Source organism: Lepidochelys kempii, chromosome 1, assembly GCF_965140265.1.
Source record: "Lepidochelys kempii isolate rLepKem1 chromosome 1, rLepKem1.hap2, whole genome shotgun sequence".
In the NCBI taxonomy this organism is placed as follows: Eukaryota; Metazoa; Chordata; order Testudines; family Cheloniidae; genus Lepidochelys; species Lepidochelys kempii.
Genome location: NC_133256.1, coordinates 122,405,596 through 122,428,190, shown reverse-complemented (window position 1 = coordinate 122,428,190; position 22,595 = coordinate 122,405,596). Strand labels below are relative to the sequence as shown.

Genomic DNA, 22,595 nt, shown 5'->3' with positions numbered 1-22,595 from the left:
ATTTTCCAAGGTGCATTACTTTGCATTTATCAACATTGAATTTCATCTGCCATTTTGTTGCCCAGTTACCCAGTTTTGAGAGATCCTTGTGTAGCTCTTCGCAGTCTACCGGGGACTTAACTATCTTAAGTAGTTTTGTGTAATCTGCACATCAAAATACGGCTGGTCTGGTCTAGGTGAGAATATTGCTTCTAAGGAGGTTTTTATCTCACTCCTCAACTGAACAATGTGTGATTTTTGCAACCTTCATCCTGATAAAATATAAACCTTCCTGAGGGAATTACATAATTAAACTTTATGGCAAGACTCATGGAAAATGTCCCCTTCCCAGTGTGCCTAATCGCCTAAATTTTGGATGGATGGATGTGATTTATTTTTTTTTAAAAGGTGGCTTTCACTAGTGGGGACTGGCAACCTTTGGCACGCGACCCATCAGGGAAATCCGCTGGTGGGCCGGGATGGTTTGTTTACCTGCAGCGTCCACAGGTTCGGCCGATCACAGCTCCCACTGGCTGCGGTTTGCCATTTCAGGCCAGTGGGGGCTGTGGGAAGTGGCGTGGGACCAGGGACGTGTTCGCTTCCGCTTCCCACAGTCCCGGAACGGCGAACCATGGCCAGTGGGAGCTGTGATCAGCCGAACAGCCCGCCAGCAGATTTCTCTGATGGGCCACATGCCAAAGGTTGCCGATCCCTGCACTAGTATATTTTAATCTCCTATTCTTCTTCCTCTGCTGTTCTCTCACCCTGTCTAATATGCAGCTTTTTCAAATTCCACATACTATAGCAAAGTACTGCGTATAAATTTGCCTCTGTGTAAAGTATATACATATTAAAACAAACAAAAAAAACCCTTCCCCATGTTTGGCTGTTGACTGTTAGCTCTTATTTTATGCTCAGCTCTGGAGAGGTTGGGGATATAGATGGGCATATGTTACGGTCTAGAGCAGAGGTTCTCAAACTGTGGTCCGTGGACCACCCGTGGTCCGCAAGCTCCATTCAGGTGGTCTGTGATAGTTCCCTCTAAGGTGCTCACTTGGGCGGCCGCACACAAGAGAATGAAGGGCCACCCACCTAATTAGTGGAGCCGCGCAGGCGTGGCTCCACTAATTAGCTGCCTGAACCCTGGAGAAGACACACACATAAGGTGAGGTGGTGGCCTTGGGGGGAATAGGAGGTAGGTGGGAGGGGGCAGTGGGGTGAGAAGAGGGGGTGGGGGAATTTGGGATACGCAGGACTGCGGCGGCCAGAGAAAAAGGCGGCTTTCCCCAGCTCCAGGGCTGCGGCTGCTGGGGAGAGACGGCCCTCCTTCCCAGCCCCAACTTGGGACTTGCTGTGGTAGGAGAGAGAGGGCACATCCATCGCATTAGAAAGGTAAGACTACTGATATTAAAATAGGAGTTGTGTGCTTTTATTTGTAGAAGAAAAAAAATTAATTATTAAGGGTTTTTTTATATAGCGCTTTTATCCGTAGCGCTTTACAATACAGTCGTTAGCTAACGGTGCATACAACATTTGGAAAGATCATTAAGTTGTCTGCTGAGACTCTCAGCAATTTTCAAGTGGTCCATGGAAAAAAAAAAGTTTGAGAACCTCTGGTCTAGATTTTAGTTTTCATTATAATTTTGTAAATGTACGAGAGAAAAGGCCTCAGTGGATTTTCTGAAGTGGAAAGGATTTAGAAGTCATCAGGAAGATAGATAATGAAGCAGAGATTACAGTAGTCACCCTCTGGCTTTGGAGAACTCCTCTGAAAATGGGGTGGACTTTTCTGATAAATTGTTTCATGCTGTATTCAAATCAGAGTGGTTCCCTGTTGTGTGAGCTAACCATGTGGGCAACCAATGAGGTTTTTGTGTACCATATTGTATTTTAAAAGTGCTTTGGAGGAGACTGTATCTTCCTTCTTCTCATACATCCCTCTCTCCTCAACAAACTGATTCAGAACAAATAAAAGGGGCTGTGGAATCCTCTTTGGTTCCTGCTAGTTTTCTGAGCTGTATTAAAAAGCAGAGTTTAAGTTCTCGTGCTGAGGTCTGTTTAGTTGTTAATATTTGAAGGTGTTTGACTGCATCCTTCAATTTTTTTAATATTTCAATCTGTATCAAATAATCTTGATTTATATATTAAATGTCAAATTTCTATACTCCAGTAAGGTATAAAGTAATCAGCCTAATGAGTAAGAAGACCTTTTTACTGTCAATGTACATTTCTAAGTCACTTATAGGAGGAAAAGTAACTTACCTTTTGCTCCAGTGAATAGGTTGTGTTAAGTTTTCAGTAGCCTGATGATGGAGCAGATGTCAGCGACTGTGTATCTATCCTAAGACCAGTAGAGCCTTAACCCCCAGCTGTGATCAGATTGCAATCTTTTTGGGCAGAGCTGCACACATCTACCCTCTCTCTTTCTTCTTGAATCTGGGCAGAAGGCACAAGATCAGTTGGAACTTTCAGCACATGATGATGTTTTCAGGTAAAAGTGTTTGAAGCAATAATTCTGTTTTACATAAACATAAATGATCCTCTGGTGCAATTTCTGAACAGGAGAAGGGTGATGGGTTGTTTTTTGTTTGTTTTAATTAAAATAGTGCTATAGCAATTGACTTAGCATAGCATCTTTATACAGTGTCTGTCTCCTATTCTTCAACTTCAGTTCAGTTCTTTACAAATAGATCAGAATCTGTCATGATTCTGACAGGAGTGACAGTCTCTGGTCTCTATTAGCTGGATGACCCCTGCATGGTTATGACTAAGATTGGTCAAAATGCTCATGGTTTTGAAATTTTGCTAATAGAAAAGGGGAGGGGAACTGAAAATTTTTGCAATATTCCACTCCCTCCCTTCACCCTCCCCCCGCCCCCAAAAAAATTACCTTTAGAGAATGACAGGACCAATGCTGTCAGAAATATAAGTGTGGAAAAACCACCTAGAGTTAAGAGTTAAAGTAAAGAAAAGGGGAGGGGAGTATTTTATTTGCTTTCTCTGTCACACAAGTGAGCTGCTAATGTTCATGTTTCCTTGCTAGTAAAAACAAATTACTGAGTGTTTTTACTGTTGTTACAAATAAGTCCGTGGCTGCCTGTCTGGGTAGGCCTTGCTGCTGGAATTCTGAAACCCAGTGGGATGTGTGCTGTGCTTAGAAGCATGTTATTACCCAGAATTCTCCAAGCTCACAACTCTTTTATAGCAACACTGGTGTTAGAGCTGTGAGAACAAATTGAAATGTTTGCATGCTCTTTCTGGATGCAGGGAGCTTCTTAATTTCTAAAATGTATTTTTACTTCAGTCAGCAGGCAGTTTCTTTCCACAAGATTTTCTGAAAATATTTGTCTCTATTATTTATACAATTACCTTTGGACTCATAACCATGTTAATGAAAATGCTGTGGCAGAGAACAAAGCGGTCAGGTACCTTGTTACTGCTTCCTCATTTTCAGAGCAGATATGCTCTGTCCTGAGCCATGGCATAGGTTAGAACAGTGTAAGAGCTGCTTGAACTTATGCCTGCTGACTCTGGTTTGTAAGGAACCATAGCCAGCTGAGCATAGCTGGAGCACAGCACACTCTGACCATGCCCCCTCCCTATCATAACATAGCCCCTGTGCCTGAGGTGAGTAGGGGTTTGTGCAGGGCATTGCAGTGCTGACATTGCACATGTTAATGGGCCAGATCAGGTGGTGGTGTCATGGGGTTTGGTTATTTTAAAAAGCTGGTACAGTGGGGAGTCCCTTCTTTTGGCTCCTATGCAATGTCTTGGGGTTTTGTTTTTAGACTGGATGAATGTTTAAGAAAGTTTTGTGAATACTGTCACTGGGACTTACGGAGTTCATCTGGTTCATTCCTTTCTTTCTGTGCAGGTCTTAGGGGAGCCATGGCATTTGCTCTGGCCATACGAGACACTGCTACGTACTCCCATCAAATGATGTTCTCAACAACCCTTCTTATTGTCTTTTTCACTGTCTGGATTATTGGTGGAGGCACAACGCCCATGCTGTCGTGGCTGAACATTAGGTCAGTACACATCCAAACACTGGGCAATGTTCTAGTCTTTAAAAAATTAAAAAATACTGTACTCTGCTAGTCGCTGATGCACTAAAGCCCCCTGTGTGATGCTTGTTAGGCATCTCTAGATTTTAAGGGGTACAGATGTATTTGCAAGGACACAAAAGTAACTTCTTATTTAGTTGACACTATGAGTGTATAGTACAGTAGGATCCCTAATAACCAAAACACCTGGAGGCCTGAGCTCCTTAGCAGGATACAAGTAACATCTATTGACTTGAATGGAAATTGCTCGTATCCTACAAGGAAGACAATAGGGCCCCTATAGCCCAACTTCTGTATCTAATGAACTAATACCAGTCCCCATCTATTGGTCCCTGATAGTAGCCCTGCTCCTGCTCTTATTGAATTCAGTGGGAGACTTTTCATGGTTTCAGTGGGAGCTGGATCAGCCCCTTTCTAAACAGGCTGTTATCCAAACAAATTTGGTGTTTCCTGGACTGTTCGAATAATCAGGATCTTACTGTACTGTATTTATTCTGGTTACTGTATTATAGCGAAGGACATTCAAGGGTTTGAAAAGGCTTGAGGACATGGCCAACGTACAGATTATGGTTATAGTATTTAATCATAACAACTTAGTCAAACCGCCAATATACAGATGCTCTGACGTTAGAGGCATATATATTTTTTGAAGCTGCTTATCATGGGAAGCAAAAGCCCTAGAGACTCATGAATCCATCAACAGTTATTTAGCAGGTATGCTCCTGCTATATTAGGGTTTTGGCAGCTGAAGAGAAAAAATGGCATACTGTACGCATGCTGTGTGGCCCTTACAATATACTGATTGCCTTCAATACTAAGTGTGCTCACCAGAATTGGCAATATCCAAAGTCCTGTAGTAGGGTATAGGGAAGCATAAGGGAAAACTGCAGATGCAGAGGTAAGTCTCAATTTGTCTTAGGTAAAATTAGCAGGTTACCCCTGTAGTTGGACAAAGAGGAAATTGCCAGTACCACCAGCTGATCTGTACTTCCTAGGTTTAGTTAAGAGATGACTCTGAGTGCGTGGGATTTCCAAAAACACTTGGAATTGGCCTAACTGCTCCCATTGAAATCAGTGGAAGTTGAACCATTGCAGGCAATGGGTGCAGAAACAGGCCAGCATTCAGCACTTCTGAGAATTCAATACACTGCCTTGTTTTCCTCTAGAATTTTCTAGGCAAATTCTCAGGGGACAGTCTAGCTTTAGTAGCTACGGCTAGCAAAGGCGCTCAGACATTACCCACCCCCAACTCCTTAGATTCTCACCTCACTGTGATGACCTAGGGGTCATTCCAGGTGGCTGAAGGTTACACTTGAACAGCTGGGTACATTCTTGAGTGTTTGGGTAGGTCTTAGTTGGGACAGCTGGAAATACTGCTCCTATCACAGGCCTGTAATTGCCTTTTGCAATTTGAGGATGAGGTGTACCTCTCCTCTTGCAGTGATGAACGTTTTTTTGGATGGTCCAGTCTAGGAACCTGAGGTGACATGAGCCTTTCTGGAGGCATTTGAGGGAGGACATTGTTGTTCTGACTGATTGCTCTGTTGATGATTGAGCAAAACTATTGAAGTGGCCCTATGAGTAGGTAACACAGTGTTCTTTTCTTATGCTCTTCATGCAAGTGCCACTCCCCAAAATAAATAATTCAGGCCATGAAGCCGCACAGGTAAAAACACTAGTTGACCAGTGCTGTGATACCACTCCTGGAATAGCTTCCAAAAGACAACTGTAATGTCACAGCAGGGCAGATTGACGTACCTATAGGTATTCAGTTGTGTGTTGGAGGCATAACAGCACCCCCGATTGGAAGTGAAAAGAAATCACTACCTTTTTGGCTTGGTTGAACAGAACAAAATGGTTAACCTCTCATCTGTATAATGATATAGATCTGTTCATAGCATTCTGGTTAGGAAATGCAGTATTTGACTGACCCCTGTACAGTGTTCACTGGAACTGCTGCAGTATGTCTTCCCAGAGGCCACATAAAATTAAACTTACTTAAACCAGAAGATGGCAGCCATGTGCAGCTGAATAAGAGTTAGAAACTCAAACACTGGTCAGTGGTCATTTGTCATGATACAGTGTCAGCCACTGAGAAGTAAAATACCCCCTTTGTTATAGGAGGCTAGCAGAGGGATAGAGATTACAGCTTCCCAGTGAAGTTCAGAAGAGTTGAACATGCTAGTTCTTATCCTTTTGGGTAGGGCGTGAGGCATCAGAAGATGCAGTATAAAGACAGAACTAAAGGAAGTCTGTATCTCAAACAGAAGCAATAGCATGGAATATAGGGCTCAGATGAGGTGCAGTATGGAATTCAGGATATTCACTGTTGGTTTACATGTGCCCCTGGCACTTACGCCCTTTAAATTAGATTGCAGTAAATAAAGCGTGAGAGGTTGAGAGTTAAGAAGTGTTTAATTATACAGGATACTTTAACAGAAAAGAGATTAAAGATTAACATTGCTTTTTGTTCATTTACTAGATTAAGTGGGAGAGGGGGCAATGATGCAGTTCATGAACTGGACCTGTAATTCAGATGTTGCAGACAACCATAAAAAAAAGGCCACTTGTACCCTGTGAAATTCAGAGTGGTTTTCCTTTAATCCTGCTACATTTTGACTATTAACTTTACACTTTCATTAATAAAGATTAATGAATCCTCACAAAAACCCTGTGAGGTAGCCGGTATTTCAGCTGAAGTGCATGCTCTCACTGCACAGTTAGCCTGGGTGATCAGCACTAGGGTTTGAGCACGCAGGTTGGCCTAGCCTGGGTGTGAGCAGCTACACTGCAAAGCCCCACCTGAGTTAGTGTGTTTGTCCTTGGTGCTGCACTCACCTGTGTGTGTCACCAGGACTTCTGGGGACACATCCCATGTTCTTTGGACTGCAGTAAGATGAGCTGCTCTGTGATTGTTTCCCAAGGAATTGTGGGTAAAATTGTCTGTCCTGGGCACAAGAGGGGCGGGGAATTGTGGGAAGGTGCTGGAGGATTATCAGCCTCATGCAGTGTGCATACAGGCTGAGTTACCAGCCTGCGTGAAAGTGGCACCGGGGGCTAGCCCATACCTTCAGCTGGGCCTGCTAACCTGAGTTTAAAGCACTGCTAAACCTCAAATGAAAGGGTTTTGTGTGTGGATGGGAAGCAGCGGAGGGACAATGCCCAAGTAAGAACTCAAGTTAACTCTGTGGTGAAGACAGATCTGGGACGTGGGGGCCTAAATCACTTTCATAGTGTAACACAATAAATTGATTGCAGTTGGGATTGGTATTTCGCAATTTCTGGCTTCCACTCCCAACAGTGCTGCCTCTACAGAGGTAAACTTTAAGCCTTTAATTTCCAGTTTACACATGAAAATAAGGTTAATGGTTGAGTAGGAAGCAATAAAGGCAGAAGAATTTGAGGGCCAACACTGCTACTTCATCTCTAACTCAATTCATTGTATGTGAATATGACTAGGGTGCTAGAAGAGAAAATGGATTTTCAGAACATGATGCACTACTCATGTGCAATGGATGAAGCTAAAGTGCAGCTAAACAATATATATTTTCATTTTGTCATTCTTATATTAGATTGACAAAATGAAAATACATAGTGTTTAACCTTAAACTTCATCTTAATTCTTGAGCCATTAGTATAACGAGTTTATAAAAGAAAAAAACAAAACTCCAGCTAAAACTAATAAAATTCTTCCACACTTACCTTGTTTGCGAAGTTATGTCCATTTTAGATTCAGCCATTGGAAACTAAACATGTTAAATTATTACTACTGGTGTTTAATTTTTTTTTCATTCCCATCATCATATCAGATGCTTGAGTTTCTTGGATCTCATAGTTGTCTTTGGAAGATTACATTTAAGTACCTGAATGGTAAATGGCTTTGTTCTTGGAGAAGTGAGTTTGTTTTTGTTTGGAAAATACAGTTTAGCTTGGATAATCTAGTGGGGGGAAAAAAGTTTAAAAATCTAGTCTCCTCCCATTTGGTGGTTTAAGCCAAGAAACATTTTTCCTGCCTGAAGCTGCTAACAAACTTCAGAGAGATCTGACAGGCCAGTAAATCAGAAGCATTGTCAAAGTTCCTCTCAAGAGAGTGGCTGACAAGATTTCATTTGTACTTCTCACAGAGAAAGGGAACTCTTGCATTTATAACTCAAAATAAGGGTCTGTCATTGTTCATTAGGAATGGGTGACCTATTGGGGCATTGCTTCCTTTTTCCAGTTTAGTACTGAATGTTGCTATTGAAGCAAAATGCAGACTAGTGTCCTCCCTGTTTTTGTTCAGAATTCGTTGTTTCAAACTAGGTGGGTGGGAATAGTCACTACAAGTAGCTGGAATTAATTCATTTCAAAACATGAATTTTAATTAATAAACTTTTTTCTGAATTTTAGGAACTGTAAAATAGCTTGTGATGAAGATATAATTAAGCACTGTTCTTGCTGGGGGGAGAAGCTCTGATTTCCAATACTAACTTTTTTTATTTTTTGGTACTTAAATGATGCATAGTGACATGGTTACTATTGAAATAGCAGGATTTTTAATTGAAGTCCTGTTGTCCAACTTATTCAGATACAAAGACTTATTGAATGTTTTAACTATATGGAAGTAAAATTGCGCAATGTACAACTGAGCTTAAAAACTTAAGCAATGAGAAATTGAGTGATGTGCAGTAAATGAGGCATGGGGCCAGATACTGACCAATGAGAATAAAACAAAATATTCAATATTCACTCATTCAGTGAGCACCATCCAGTGCACTGAATGAGGCAGCAAGGAGTCCGGTGGCACCTTAAAGACTAACAGATTTATTTGGGCATAAGCTTTTGTAGGTTAGAATCCACTTTGTCAGATGCATGGAGTGAAAATTACAGATGCAGGCATTATTATACTGACACATGAAGAGAGGGGAGTTACCTCACAAGTAGAGAACCAGTGTTGACAGGGCCAATTTCATCAGGGTGGATGTAGTCCACTCCCAATAATAGATTAGGAGGTGTCAATTCCAAGAGAGGCAAAGCTGCTTTTGTAATGAGCCAGCCATTCCCTGAATGAGGCAGGTGTCCTGTGGAGAAAATATCATCATGTAATTAAAAGATGAATTATAATCTGCACAAGGGTTTGAATTAAGATTGCACAGGCAGAAATTCCATCATGTGGCATCATACTAACACCCACGTGGGTCATCAGCAGGGTTGAAACCTATTTAGCCCCCTTCCCAAGCACTGGCTCCTCATCCCAGTCTTCTCCTCTTCCAGTTTCTCTGTCCGAGTCCCGGCCTCCTCCCCAGGCTCCACATCTGATCTCCGCCTCCCCCACTCCCAATCTCCTTGCCCAACCAGTCCCCCACGCTTTGAGTTTGAGCTCAGTCTCCCCTTCCCTACCCTCCCATTGGCTCCCTGCCTCCTTGACCAATAGGACCCAATCTGGCCTTAGTCCCCTCTGCCTTCAAGTCAAACTGCTTCCCCTCTGCTCTGCCTGGAGAGAGGGACTCCCTGCTCTCCGTTCCTGTGCTGGTGCCACTGTGGCCCCCAGTACTGGGAAAGAGCAGTTAATCCTGCTCCATCCCTGCATCCCAGAGCTAGAGCGTGCTCAGAGCAGATAGACTCTTCAGGAAAATTTAGCGTCCAAACTCCAAGAAGTGTCTACTGAGCATGTGCAAACTGGAATTTTTAGGGGCTTGTAATGTGGTTAAATTAGGGTGGGTTATTTGGGGGGGGGATGTCAAAAGGCACATCCCAGACACCAGGGTGCCCTCCTGCCAGATTTGAAGTCCCTGCTCCAAAGTATGGAGGCCCTAGAGCTTCTCAACAGAATGGTTGAAGGGATATTTTAACGTCCGTAAAAATGTATTTTTCGCTAAACTCATTCTGAGGAAAAAGCTAAACAGGTTTTGTTGTAATTTTCCAAAAATAGCTGAGACAGACATAAGCCATGGAAAGTAATCAGCCTGTTAGTCTGGCAGTTATAAGCAACTGAAAAGAGAATCTTAGAATGGAAAGACTCAGGCAGCCTTAACTGTAGGTGTCACTACCTGCAACAAGGTAACCTTCGTTCTGGAACATGCTAATGTTAGAATGCTCTACTTTGCAACCTGTAATTTTTTTTTTTAAATATAGTTTTTGTGCGTACATGCATTGGCCATATCTTATACACATATGCACACAATCTCTCTCTCTAAATCTATATTATAGATATATCTTATGTGTATATGTGTAGCCAATCCTAGAAATGTAGGGCTGGAAGGGACCTTGAGAGGTCACCTAGTCCAGCCCCTGCACTGAAGCAGGAGAAAGTAAACCTAGACCATCTTTAACAGGTGTTTGTCCAACCTGTTCTTAAAAACCTCCTTTGAGGGAGATTCCACGACCTCTCTTGGAAGCCTATTCCAGAACTTAACTACCCTTCTAACTGAAAAGTTTTTGCTAACCTCTAACTTAAACCTCCCTTGCTGCAGATTAAGCCAGTTACTACTTGTCCTACCTTCAGTGAACATGGAGAACAATTGATCACAGTCCTCTTGATAACAGCCATTAGCATATTTGAAGATTTTTATTAAGTCCCTGTCAGTCGTCTTTTCTCAAGATTGAACGTGCCCAGTTTTTTTAATCTTTCCTTGTAGGTCAGATTTACTAAAGCTTTTCTCATGTTTGTGGCTGTCCTTTGGACTCACTCCAGGTTGTCCACATCTTTCCTAAAGTGTGGCACCCAGAATTGGACACTACTCCAGCTGAGGCCTCACTAGCACAGAGTAGAGTCGGACGATTACCTTCTGTGACTTCGGTACAACACTCTTTTTAATACACCTGAGAATGATATTTTTTAAAACTGCATCACATTGTTGACTCGTATTCAATTTGTGATCCACTATAACTCCCAGATCTTTTTCAGCAGTACTGTCCCGCATTTTGTAGTTGTACATTTGATTTTTACTTCCAAAGTGTAGTACTTTGCACTTACCTTTATTGAATTTCATCTTGTTGAATTTAGACCAATTCTCCAATTTGTCAGTCATTTTGAATTCTAATCCTGTCCTCCGAAGTGCTTGTAACCCTTCCCAGCATGGTGTCATCTGCAGATTTTATAGCCATACTCTCCACTCCATTATCCAAGTCATTAATGAAAATACCAAATAGTATCAGACCCAGGACTGACCCTTGCAAAACCTCACTAAATACACCCTCCCAGTTTGACAGCAACCCATTGATAACTTCTCTTTGAATATGGTCTTTCAACCAGTTGGGCACCCACCTTATAGTAATTTTGTCCACCTTGTAATAATTGGTAGAAATAATTGTTGCATGTACTTTGTTGTCATGTAAAGATTCTGTGGCAACATGGCTGGATCTCCTTTTCTTGAGGGTGATAGCTTCTGGATGTGATTATCACCCCACATGATTGTATGTAAACAAACTAAGGGATGTTATTAGCAAACATTTATCATACAGTGTTGTCATTGTTACTTTATATGATTTTTTTTTATCATTTTGTATTCCATTTTTATTTTGTATGTTTGTTTCTGTTGTTGGTTTTGGTTTGTTTTTATTTTGAGCTTGGCTAAAGATACCAGCTCACAAACATTTTTTGTTACTTACATTCCATTCTTGTGCTGTACCAGAGTTGGTGATCATGCTCCATCGGAGGAAGAGATAAATGAAAGCCGCTGGCTGTACTTCAGGTGACACTGGTTTCCTCAGTATAAAATTAACCTGGTGCTTGGCTTTCTTCACCTTTCTAACCCAAAGTATGTGTTCTCTTTCTGTGCTACAGCATGCTGCTGCTTTGCAAATGAGGGACTTTGTGCAATTTCCATAATTCTGAATCAATTTAATTCCTGTGAGCTGAAAGGGTGTGGTTCCCACAGGCAGGGCTTTCACTCTTTCAGCTTTTCCGTTTTTTTTTTTATTCCCCTTAAAATCTGGATTACAGACCCCCTTCTACCTCACCGCACACTTAGGAAAGAAAGTAAAAAGGTTCTTTTATTGTAAAAATAGTAAAAATAAAAGCCTTCTGTGAGATGAGAAATCATGGATTTCGTCCTATAATCCTTACTCATGCAAGTAGTCTGTGTGACTTCCAAGGGGATACTAAGGAGAGTAAGATTGACTCACACCACGGTTGCAGGACTGTCCCATATTGGAACCCTCCCAAAGAAAGGTGCTGATCGGCTCTGACCCATTGAGTTTAGTGGGAAAGGAGTCCAGATCAGTTTCAAAGCCCGTGAACTGGAGACAGGGCCTGTTGTAGGCTGCTGCAGTGTATCATGTAATTATTACATTCCTTTGGTGCATCTTTAATGCACCCTGTTGTATCACAGGAATCCCAACCCACCAGTTAGTTTTTAGAACCACAAATAGGCCAACACCAAAACAAGCTGCATTGAGAGCCAGAATAGTTAAAGTACAACCAGCACTCAGGGCTGTTACCACAGTAACTGTACATGCTTAGACATGCCACCTATGGTGAATTCCTGCCCTCCATTTCAGGCTTTGGGAAGGCTGGACTTGGGCAATATCACCAAGAATTAGAGTTGCTCTGCTTTCTATGGCCCAGTGTGGAATTTCTCAAAGTGAGGATCAATCGGGCTTTTAAAAGTGTTTTTTTGCCAACCTTTTTTCCCTTTCCATGTAAACTTTCCCTTTGAGTTTGTTCTGGGGTTTTCGTGTGTGTTGGCAGAAGTCATAATGACAGTAGCACCATTGTCAGAGCTCATGAACATGTGCATGCAAGGTGGGGAGGAGTCTGCCTAACTACAGTGACCCCAGTGCTCAGCTTTAGGGTCACAGGTGGCACATCTGAGTAGTTACTATGGCACCAAGAGTGATGCTGGAATTCTACTGTAATTCTAGATCCCTTCCAAACCAAATTGGTTAAGGAAATAGTGTTGACAGGGAAAGGTTGGTAGTTAAGGAACTCAGTTGGCAGATGAAGTTACAAGCTCAGTGATAATCCATTTACCATTAAAACATGTCTTAAAGTAAGATACGCTGTTCATATTCTGAAAAATAGAGAATTATTTCCATAAGGGGTCACACCTTCACTTCAACGAGCTTGTTTTCTGGTCTAGATCAGTGGTTCTCAAAGCCGGTCCGCCGCTTGTTCAGGGAAAGCCCCTAGCGGGCCGGGCCGGTTTGTTTACCTGCTGCATCCACAGGCTCGGCCGATAGCGGCTCCCCCTGGCCACAGTTCGCCGCTCCAGGCCAATGGGGGCTGCAGGAAGGGCGGCCAGCACATCCCTCGGCCCACACAGGCCCCATTGACCTGGAGCAGTGAACTGCGGCCAGCAGGAGCCGTGATCGGCCGAGCCTGCGGACACGGAAGATAAACAAAACGTCCCGGCCTTCCAGGGGCTTTCCCTGAACAAGCGGCAGACCGGCTTTGAGAACCACTGATCTAGATATTGTTCCTATGTTGTGTCTGTATAAATTCCACTGAATAGCCCAAGACCAGAATGAAAATGGTGACTAAACAGTATTTTTACTAAGACAGTTTGTAGTTATCTGGTTCTACATAACGAAATAGTGAATTGATGCTGAAAGAAATGTGCTTTTTTTGGGCCAGTTTCAGACTTTATTATCCGTAGTCACAACAGAAAATTTTTCTCACATGACTTTTCTCATATTGTTATCCCTCAGCCAAGTCTTACGTAAATAATTTTGTTGCCAAATCAAAGACGTCATCTGTGCAATCCTAGAAACCATGTGTTGCAGCTATGGATTGTTAGAGTGGATAGCACAGAAAATAGTGGTGGTTGCTGGGACTGCACTGCCATGTTCTTGGCTGCATTGCAGCTGACAGGCCCATCTGGTCAGTGCTTAGACCAACATGTACTCGTTTATCTGGCTTTCCAGTAGACCATTTCAGCGAAATTCCAAGATGACTGGGCTTGCTATCGTAACTGTGCATCTGGTGTATAAGAGCTAATCCAAGTAAATCAATCCAGCCCTGAACAATTTTGTAATTCAAGTGAACAGGAACAAATATTGACTACAATAGCAATTGATTTTTGTAATTGCTTATGGAGCATCCAAGTAAAGGGAAACCACTTTGCTTTGAGAGACTTTTCTCCAACATCAAGAGCTTTTCTTGAACTGAACTGGAACTCTGTCTTGACCCCAAAATGAACGATCATATTTGATTATTCTCTGCACTAAATTCTGATGGTGGGAATAGTAGGATTTGTCATGAATTATAGTTAAAGATTATTAATTCTTTGGTGGTTGCTTAACGACTAATGGCGAACATCCTTGTGGGAATAGTGTTAACAAAAACTAGCACTCAAACATTTAAACTTTAGAAAAGGGACTTATTTAAAGGAGAGACCTAGTTAAAAAGACCCTGAAGTTAAGCAAAGAACTTAAAATCCTTAGACTTTGCATGAAGACTATTAAAAAGCATTCCATAATAGACACATCAGGCACACATACCCCCTAAACAAAAAAGAAACAGACAGGCAAGAAAAAAGTTAGCTTCGTTAAGTGTTAAGATGCAAGAGGTTATGTGAGCCTCAGAGGTGTCTGTCAGAAAGTGAAAATCCAGGCCAAGTGAAGCCAATAGAAAAGCCTATAAATTAGAGCAGGTAAAATGGGAATTATGAGGGATAAAAGAATTTGAAGAACAAATAATCAAAGACCTTAAACAAAGAGATTTTTTTTTAGGAGAGACCGCTTTATATGAAGATATGAATTGAGGTTTTACTGAAGTTGGGAAGCCAGGAGGGTTAAAAACCAAAGGCTTTGGGGGACTGGTGAGTATGGACTAACAGGGAGCAAAGGAACCAATTAAGGAGGAGAAGGACATTGAAGCTAAATATTTTCTTTGCATCTGTCTTCTCCACAAAGCATATTAGGGAGATACTTATCCTTTTTTCTGGTGATAAAATGAGGTACTGTCAGAGATTATGGTCTCAAAAAGAAGAGCTGCTAGAACAAATTGATAAAAAGCAAAAAGTCACCAAGTTAGTACAAGCCTAAGAATGAAGTGGCTGAACCTCTAAGAAAAATAGACACTTGCATTAAAATCAGCTACTATACTGGAGGACACCAAATATTGTACCTGTTTAAAAAAAATGCTGAAAGGTGAGACTAATGGTTCAAACCAGTAGGCCCTATTTTGGTACCCTGTTAATTGGCTGAAACAAGTCAAAAATAGGACTGAAGAACACTAAGGTAAACATATGATAGGAAATAACCCTGCTGACTTCTACAAAGGAAAATCAACAGAATTGAGGTTTTTTCCTCCACAGAAAATTTCAGTTTGGAGCAGAAATTTGAATACTGACACATTTTAGCCTAAACCCAAAATAATTCCATTTTGGAAATGCTGCTGTGGTGCTTCATGGGAATTGTAGTTCAAGTGCCTCATGTCCCCATTCTCCTGTTCGTGCTGTGCTTTAAAGAGGCACAACATAGAATCTCACCTTGTGTGAAAAAAGTATTTCCGTATCCGTTTAAAGCTTGTTCCCTTTCTATTTCGTTGATGCCCTCTTTTTTTATGATAAGAGGGGAACAATAACGTCCAATCTACCTTCTCTGTCCCATTCAGTGTAACTTTATCATGTCCCTTCTGTCCACCATTGATAGGCCCTTGCCTGGGATTTTCTGTTCAGTTCTGGTAATCCCATCTCTAAAAGGACGTAGCTGAAATAGAGGAGAGTTAGATGTGTAACGAGTGGCCTGGAAAACCTCCTATATGAGGAGAGTAAACTAAACAGTCCGTTTTCTCCAAAAGTAAGCAAATAAGAGGGAACATGATTAAGTTACACAACGTGAGTGTGTAATTTACTCCTATTTTTTCCTTTACTCCTAATATGAGGAAACATTCAATAAAATTGAAAGATGATAAATTTAATACTGATAAACCATTCTCTTGTGGAATGCACAATTAATCTGTGGAATTTGGGGCCACAAGAGATCCTGGAGATCAAGGGCTTAATAGGATTTCAGAAGTCCTTGACAACTATAAGGATAACAGAAATATTGAGTTACTTTAGGTAAGATTAAATAGATGTTGGGAAGAGATGCTTCAGGCATAAGACAATCACTAATTGAATAACTATAGCAAGGAAATTCCCTTATGGGCATGCTAGTCTGTAATTGCTTGATATCTGGTTTCTTGCTCCTTCCTTTGGAGCATCTGGTCTTGATCACTTTAAGAGAGAGGAGACTGGACTAGAGGGATTACTACTCTGATCCAGTGTGGCAATTCCCATGTTATTTAGGATAATGAAACTTCCCAAAAGACAGAGCAAACTAAGATAATGAATTCCCGGCCAGGTCAGACTACAGGGGTGTGAATAGCAGTCTGCATCAAAGTCCAGTGCTGTAACTCCTCTGTGGACACAAACTAATAGGTTCCCAGTTCACGTTAACTTAGTCCTCTTTAAACAGGATTACATTCATGTGAACTAGGAAACTTTTAAAAAGAACAGGAGTACTTGTGGTACCTTTTAGAGATTAACAAATTTATTACAGCATAAGCTTTCGTGGGCTACAGCCCACTTCATCGGATGCATAGAATGGAACATATAGGAAGAAGATTATATATATATACACATACAGAGAAGGTGGAAGTTGCCATACAAACTGTAAGAGGCTAATTAATTAAGATGAGCTATTATCAGCAGGAGAAAAAAACTTTTGTAGTGATAATCAAGATGGCCCATTTAGACAGTTGACAAGAAGGTGTGAGGATACTTAACGTGGGGAAATAGATTCAATATGTGTAATGACCCAGCCACTCCCAGTCTCTGTTCAAACCCAAGTTAATGGTATCTAGTTTACATATTAATTCAAGCTCAGCAGTTTCTCATTGGAGTCTGTTTTTGAAGTTTTTCTGTTGCAAAATTGCCACCCTTAAATCTTTTACTGAGTGGCCAGAGAGGTTGAAGTGTTCTCCTACCGGTTTTTGAATGTTATGATTCCTGACGTCAGATTTGTGTGCATTTATTCTTTTGCGTAGAGACTGTCCGGTTTGGCCAATGTACATGGCAGAGGGGCATTGCTGGCACATGATGGCATATATCACATTGGTAGATGTGCAGGTGAACAAGCCCCTGATGGCATGGCTAATGTGATTAGGTTCTATCATGGTGTCATCAGGTGACACCATCATAGGACCTAATCACATTAGCCACGCCATCCTCACACTTTCTTGTCAACTGTCTAAATGGACCATCTTGATTATCACTACAAAAGTTTTTTTTCTGCTGCTGATAATAGCTCATCTTAATTAATTAGCCTCTTACAGTTTGTATGGCAACTTCCACCTTCTCTGTATGTGTATATAGAGATCTTCTTACAATATGTTCCATTCAATGCATCCGATGAAGTGGGCTGTAGCCCATGAAAGCTTATGCTCTAATAAATTTGTTAGCCTTTAAGGTGCCACAAATACTCCTGTTCTTTTTGCGGATACAGACTAACATGGCTGCTACTCTGAAACCTAGGACCCTTTTAGTTCATGACTGCAGCATCCTCAAGGGGGAGTTACAGCATAGCACTTTGCACTCTGCTGTTCACACTGCTGTAATCCAAACTGGGGGGCAGTGAAGACCTAGCTTTAGAAGCTCTTTTGCTGATCCCTTTTTAGGAAGTATATTTAAAAAGTGTAAATTATTGTGTATGCGTGAGCCATTTTGAGGCCTGTCTAGCATCACAGTACTCTTGTGAACACACTCTGCCACATAGGAGGGATGTTCCCTGCAGAACAAGAGACTAGCCACAACTCTGCTAGTCGGTGCACAAAATGGTATGGTTCTAAAAGACACAGCAGGGATGGCAGCCAGCCAAGGAAGAGGGTGGTGAGTTGTAAATGAAAATCTGCTACCTGGAGAAGGATTCTGGTTGATTGAAAAAGGAACTTATTTGTAATGTGTCTATGTAATTACAATGGAAGAAAGAAAAACTCTTCCTAAAATGACTTCTATAATAAGCATGTGGAATGCTGTTGAACTAACCACTTAAGCTGCTTTCAAAAATGCATTCTCGTCTGCTTATGGTGTTTGACCATCTGATAAGTTTGCTTTTGTATTGTGTGTTTTCGTAATGTTTCTATAGAGTTGGAGTTGACCCAGATCAGGATCCCCCACCCAGCAATGACAGCTTTCAAGTCTTACAAGGAGTAAGTAATTAGATAATTTTTCTACTAGGCTGGTGATCTAATGTAAAACGAGATAATCCAAAAGAACGTGAAGGGTATGTGACACTGGCGAATGTTTTCTCTAGTGACAGATGCATTTTATTTGCTGATTGATACCTGTGGTGGCTGATGGGTACATTTTCAGGTCACAGAATACACCATCTTGATATGTGCTTCAAATTTGGATCTTTTGTAACAGCACCAGAAAATTCCCCAGATCTGAGTTTTTTGCATGCTGTCTAATGCTTGGTTTTTTATTTTTCCAGTAGGGATTCTTGCGTTCTTCTTTAAATGTTCTAAACCATAACCAGTTCTTTTTAGGAGCAATGGATAGAGAAAAGTCCTCTTGGCTTCTGTTCAGTGACTGCTACCAAATATTGCACTTTTAATTGTGTAAAGTAGCTGCAGTCAGATTATCAAATTTTATCTTTGGTCTCATCTACATCAATGTGCACTAGAGGGCAGTGATTTCGAAGATGTACCAACGTGTTGCATGCTAACAGGCCCATGTAGATCCTGCCAGCACAAATTAAAAGTTCCCTTGTGCTCACCACTATGTTAATGCAAGCCCTCACTACTTTACACAGTGCACAAGCCCAGTTTGACCTCACCCCATATTGCCGATCTCTACTGCAAGACAAAGTGAGTGTCACAAATACACCTTTTATCATGGATATATCACCATATATCTGTGAATTTCTACTGTAACATTCACTGTGGTAGCTAGGCACCAATATTGCAATAATCACTGCAATTGTATATTGTTGGAGTGATTATTGCAATAATCACTTTTTCAATAAAATAAAAAACGTTTCCAGGTTCCTTTGTCCATAAATACAGAAGATGTCACTTCCAAATGACATCCATCCAAGTTCCCTTGGAGTGAGTATTTGGAATGGGAGTAAAATGTTTGTTGTGAACTGACCTTTCTAGCTGCTTGATTGACAGTTGCCTCTTCACAGCGCCATCAGCATCATTTGAGCTCCACTCTAGCCCTTAACTCAGAGCTGAAATTGCCAGGCAGTCAGTACTGGTTCATGCTAAACAGATTCAGTAGAGCAGTTAATCACCTACACAGAAACGTGTTAAGAAATTAACCTGTTAAAGGGGGAAGTAAAGTGCACAACATAAAACACTAACAGATTTCTACCCAGAAGATGCACAGGGCACTAGTGTGTCAGTTCTACAAAATTCAGTGTACAGAACACACACGCACCCCACTGACTGCATTTGGAGTGGAGTGAAGTTTCTGTTAGCTGTATCTCCTTGCTGTTTCCTGCTGGTAGCAAATGATGATTAAAAAGAACTTGTTCAGGAAGCGTCTTTCTTTATTGCAGGAACTGAGCTACACATCTGTGTTGAGCTCCTTGCAGATTTTGGGTCAAATCTATCCCTGGTATAATTTCGCTGAAGTCAACAGCATGTTATATGTAATTTCTAAGACTATGGGGATAAGGTAACACAAAGGATGAATTTGGCCTTTTGTGTCTGGAAGGTCTCCGAATAGGCCCAGTCCTGCAACAGAAGTCTCTCTTTCTGCCTTTCCTAATCTCTGTATGCCCTACCCAGTCCCAAGGAAGACCGTGGAAGCAGGGTAAGACCCAAAGTTTGATGGCTGTGCAATGATGTAATGTTCTCAGCCAGTTCAGACTAGACTGAGCCGTCTCTGAGGAACTGCTTGCAGCAGGAATAATTAGAAAAAACAAGGTGTAATATTCACATTGACAATATTTGCAAGGAAATTAGAAGCTAGTCATTTGTTTTATATTCTGTCCCACACAAAAGTTGAGAAGTCTGGCTTTCTGTGGTGATGCTACCGCCTTTTCTAGGTTGGAAGCACATGGAGGTGGCAGAATGGCTTCAGCATTATTTCTCCAGTGATCTGAAGAATTCTTTCATGGGTGTTCTCACTTCATTGGTTTCTCTGACCGAGGTTTGGCAGCTTCTAGCCAAAAGAAAAACCAGTTACAAAAGCAAAAACAAGTGCAGCTGAACACCGGCTGGTCGATCACTTGTGCTGCTGCTGGTACAATAAAAGGCTTATATTTAATGCCAGGGACTCTTCTCAGTGCAAGGGCTGATGTGGATTAGACAGAAAATATGCCCCCCTTCACAAGGCCCCACCCCCTGCTCCTCTGTTAAGTGCCAGCCCTGCTTCCTCCCCTGAGGCCCCACCCCAGGGCCATGTCAGAGGCCAGAAGCTGGAGGTGGGCAGTGTGGATGCACTGGCTAATGCCGTGGTGTGGCTGGCCACAGCGCTCCCCCGTCTCTTGCTGCTGCTCAGAGCCCAGGGGCTGTGTCTGCTCCTCAGCTCCTTTCTGCCCTTTGACTGCTCGCAGCCTGTAAGAGCCGCCCAGGCTCGGGGGACCTGGCTATTGGGCTGGCAGAGCCCTCGCAGGGGCAGCAACTGCAGAGGAGTGGGGCCCAGAAGCCCAGTATGGAGCAGGTCAGTCGGGCTGCTCTAGGGAGTTCTGGCCCCCTCTTCTCTGCTCTCTGAGAGCAGTGGCTGCTGGCCAGGTGTCCAGCTCTGAAGGCAGTGCCGTCGCCAGCAGCAGCAGACAAGTATCTGCGTAAGGTTTGCGCTGGGAAGAGTGGCTATGTGTGGGCTAAAGCAAGTTTTGGGATGGAAAGTAAGCCCTCCCCCAACCCCCTCACCACCCTGTTTAACGTTTTAACACTTCTGAGACTTAGTCTGATCTGGCACTTACCAAATCCTTCACAACCTCACCCAAATATGATTTATCAAGCTTACCTGGATTCACTGACGAGCCTACTTCTTCTAATGCTGATTGACAAAGCATAATTTTATCTCTGAAATTCATCAGGTGTGGTAAAGCCTTTTGTTCTGACCATGAAACAAGAGGCTTAAGGCAAAGATATCAAATAAACCCAGAGTAAAGGAAGCCAAAGTCGAGATGAACAGGAACAAATCTGGAAATGTTCCAGTCCATTTTATTCAGTAAAAACTTTCAAACCATAAGGTCTAATGTTTAAGGGTATTTATCCAGGAAGGCTTAGCTCTCTGATGCAACGTCCAGTGTTCAGCTTTAGATTTTTACGCAGTGCTACTACTGCATCAGCTGAGTCACAAGAGGTGAAGTGACTTTTCCCCAAGGTACACTAGTCATCAGTGATTTAACTGGTCTTAGGACAAGGAATATTTTTGTATCATTAAAGTAATTAAGGATGAATATCACTCCAGTGCAGAGGGACCCAGAACATGCAGCATACATCTTCTGCATTGAATCAGGCGGAACGGCCCTTCACTGATCTGACTGGGGTAGGGCATTTTCTCAGCACAGCAGTGTTCCTAACTCCTTTTTAAATTATTCCCCCTCTCTTCCCCCCTGAAAAATCCCATATAAGTGTGGTGTTACTCATTTCAGTGGGGATTACATTTATGTCTAGAATTTCAGTGGAATTTTTGGGTGGAAGTGTGTGTTTGTGTTTCCAGAAATAACAGATTGTATTTTGTCCTTTCATTCTCAGGATGGTCCAGATTCTGAAAGAGGAAACCGGACAAAGCAGGAAAGTGCTTGGCTCTTCAGGTTATGGTATAGCTTTGATCACAAGTATCCTTTTAACAAGTATTGCTTAGCTTCAAGATATTGAAGCTAATGTAATGTTCAGTTTCTTTGCCATTTATAACTCTCTGGATTCACGGATTTGACGATGAAGTTTTATAAAGGTCATTCAGCAGAGGGCATTATAGATTTGGGGTACAGGGCAGGGACTTGAACTTGCAGTTAATTTCCTCCATTATGGCATGTGGTATTTCACCCTTGTGTGGGGAGAGAAGAGCTTGACTCAGAAAAGGAATTCTGCAACAACAGCAATGATCAAAAGTTCGAGGTCCAGAAAGTCAGTGATCCATTTTGCAAGACAATTCTCATTTTTGCTAGTGCCCAGAGACCAAACTAGCAGTCCAGTTCTTCCTGAACCTGTGTTCTCCAGCTCAGTTACTTTGCTTTGAATAGCCATGCTGCTTCATTAGGATGGAGCCCTTATGGGATACCCTGTAGATGATATGAGATGTTTAGGACTCAGAAGTTAGAATTAGTAGAATTAGTGGGGGAAGCAAAAGTGGATGGGAATCTGGGAGGCAGTGACCATGAGTTGGTTGAGTTCAGGATCCTGACGCAGGGAAGAAAGGTAAGCAGCAGGATACGGACCCTGGACTTCAGGAAAGCAGACTTCGACTCCTTCAGGGAATGGATGGCCAGGATCCCCTGGGGGACTAACTTGAAGGGGAAAGAAGTCCAGGAGAGCTGGCTGTATTTCAAGGAATCTCTGTTGAGGTTACAGGGACAAACCATCCCGATGAGTCAAAAGAATAGTAAATATGGCAGGCGACCAGCTTGGCTTAATGGTGAAATCCTAGCGGATCTTAAACATAAAAAAGAAGCTTACAAGAAGTG

The 22,595-nt window shown here is 42.0% G+C and overlaps 1 protein-coding gene across 2 annotated transcripts in view; it reads left to right on the top strand.

Moving 5' to 3' along the window:
* Positions 1–22,595, top strand: part of SLC9A7 (solute carrier family 9 member A7) — a 134,708-nt gene that overhangs the window by 89,238 nt on the left and 22,875 nt on the right. The window contains exons 11-15 of one of the 2 annotated variants that reach the window (XM_073353345.1): positions 2,359–2,470; positions 3,854–4,007; positions 11,657–11,716; positions 18,096–18,159; positions 21,667–21,749. In XM_073353345.1, the coding sequence (XP_073209446.1) occupies positions 2,359–2,470; positions 3,854–4,007; positions 11,657–11,716; positions 18,096–18,159; positions 21,667–21,749 (473 nt within the window). The remainder of the gene's footprint in view (positions 1–2,358; positions 2,471–3,853; positions 4,008–11,656; positions 11,717–18,095; positions 18,160–21,666; positions 21,750–22,595) is intronic. The other variant, XM_073353354.1, reaches the window with a different exon arrangement.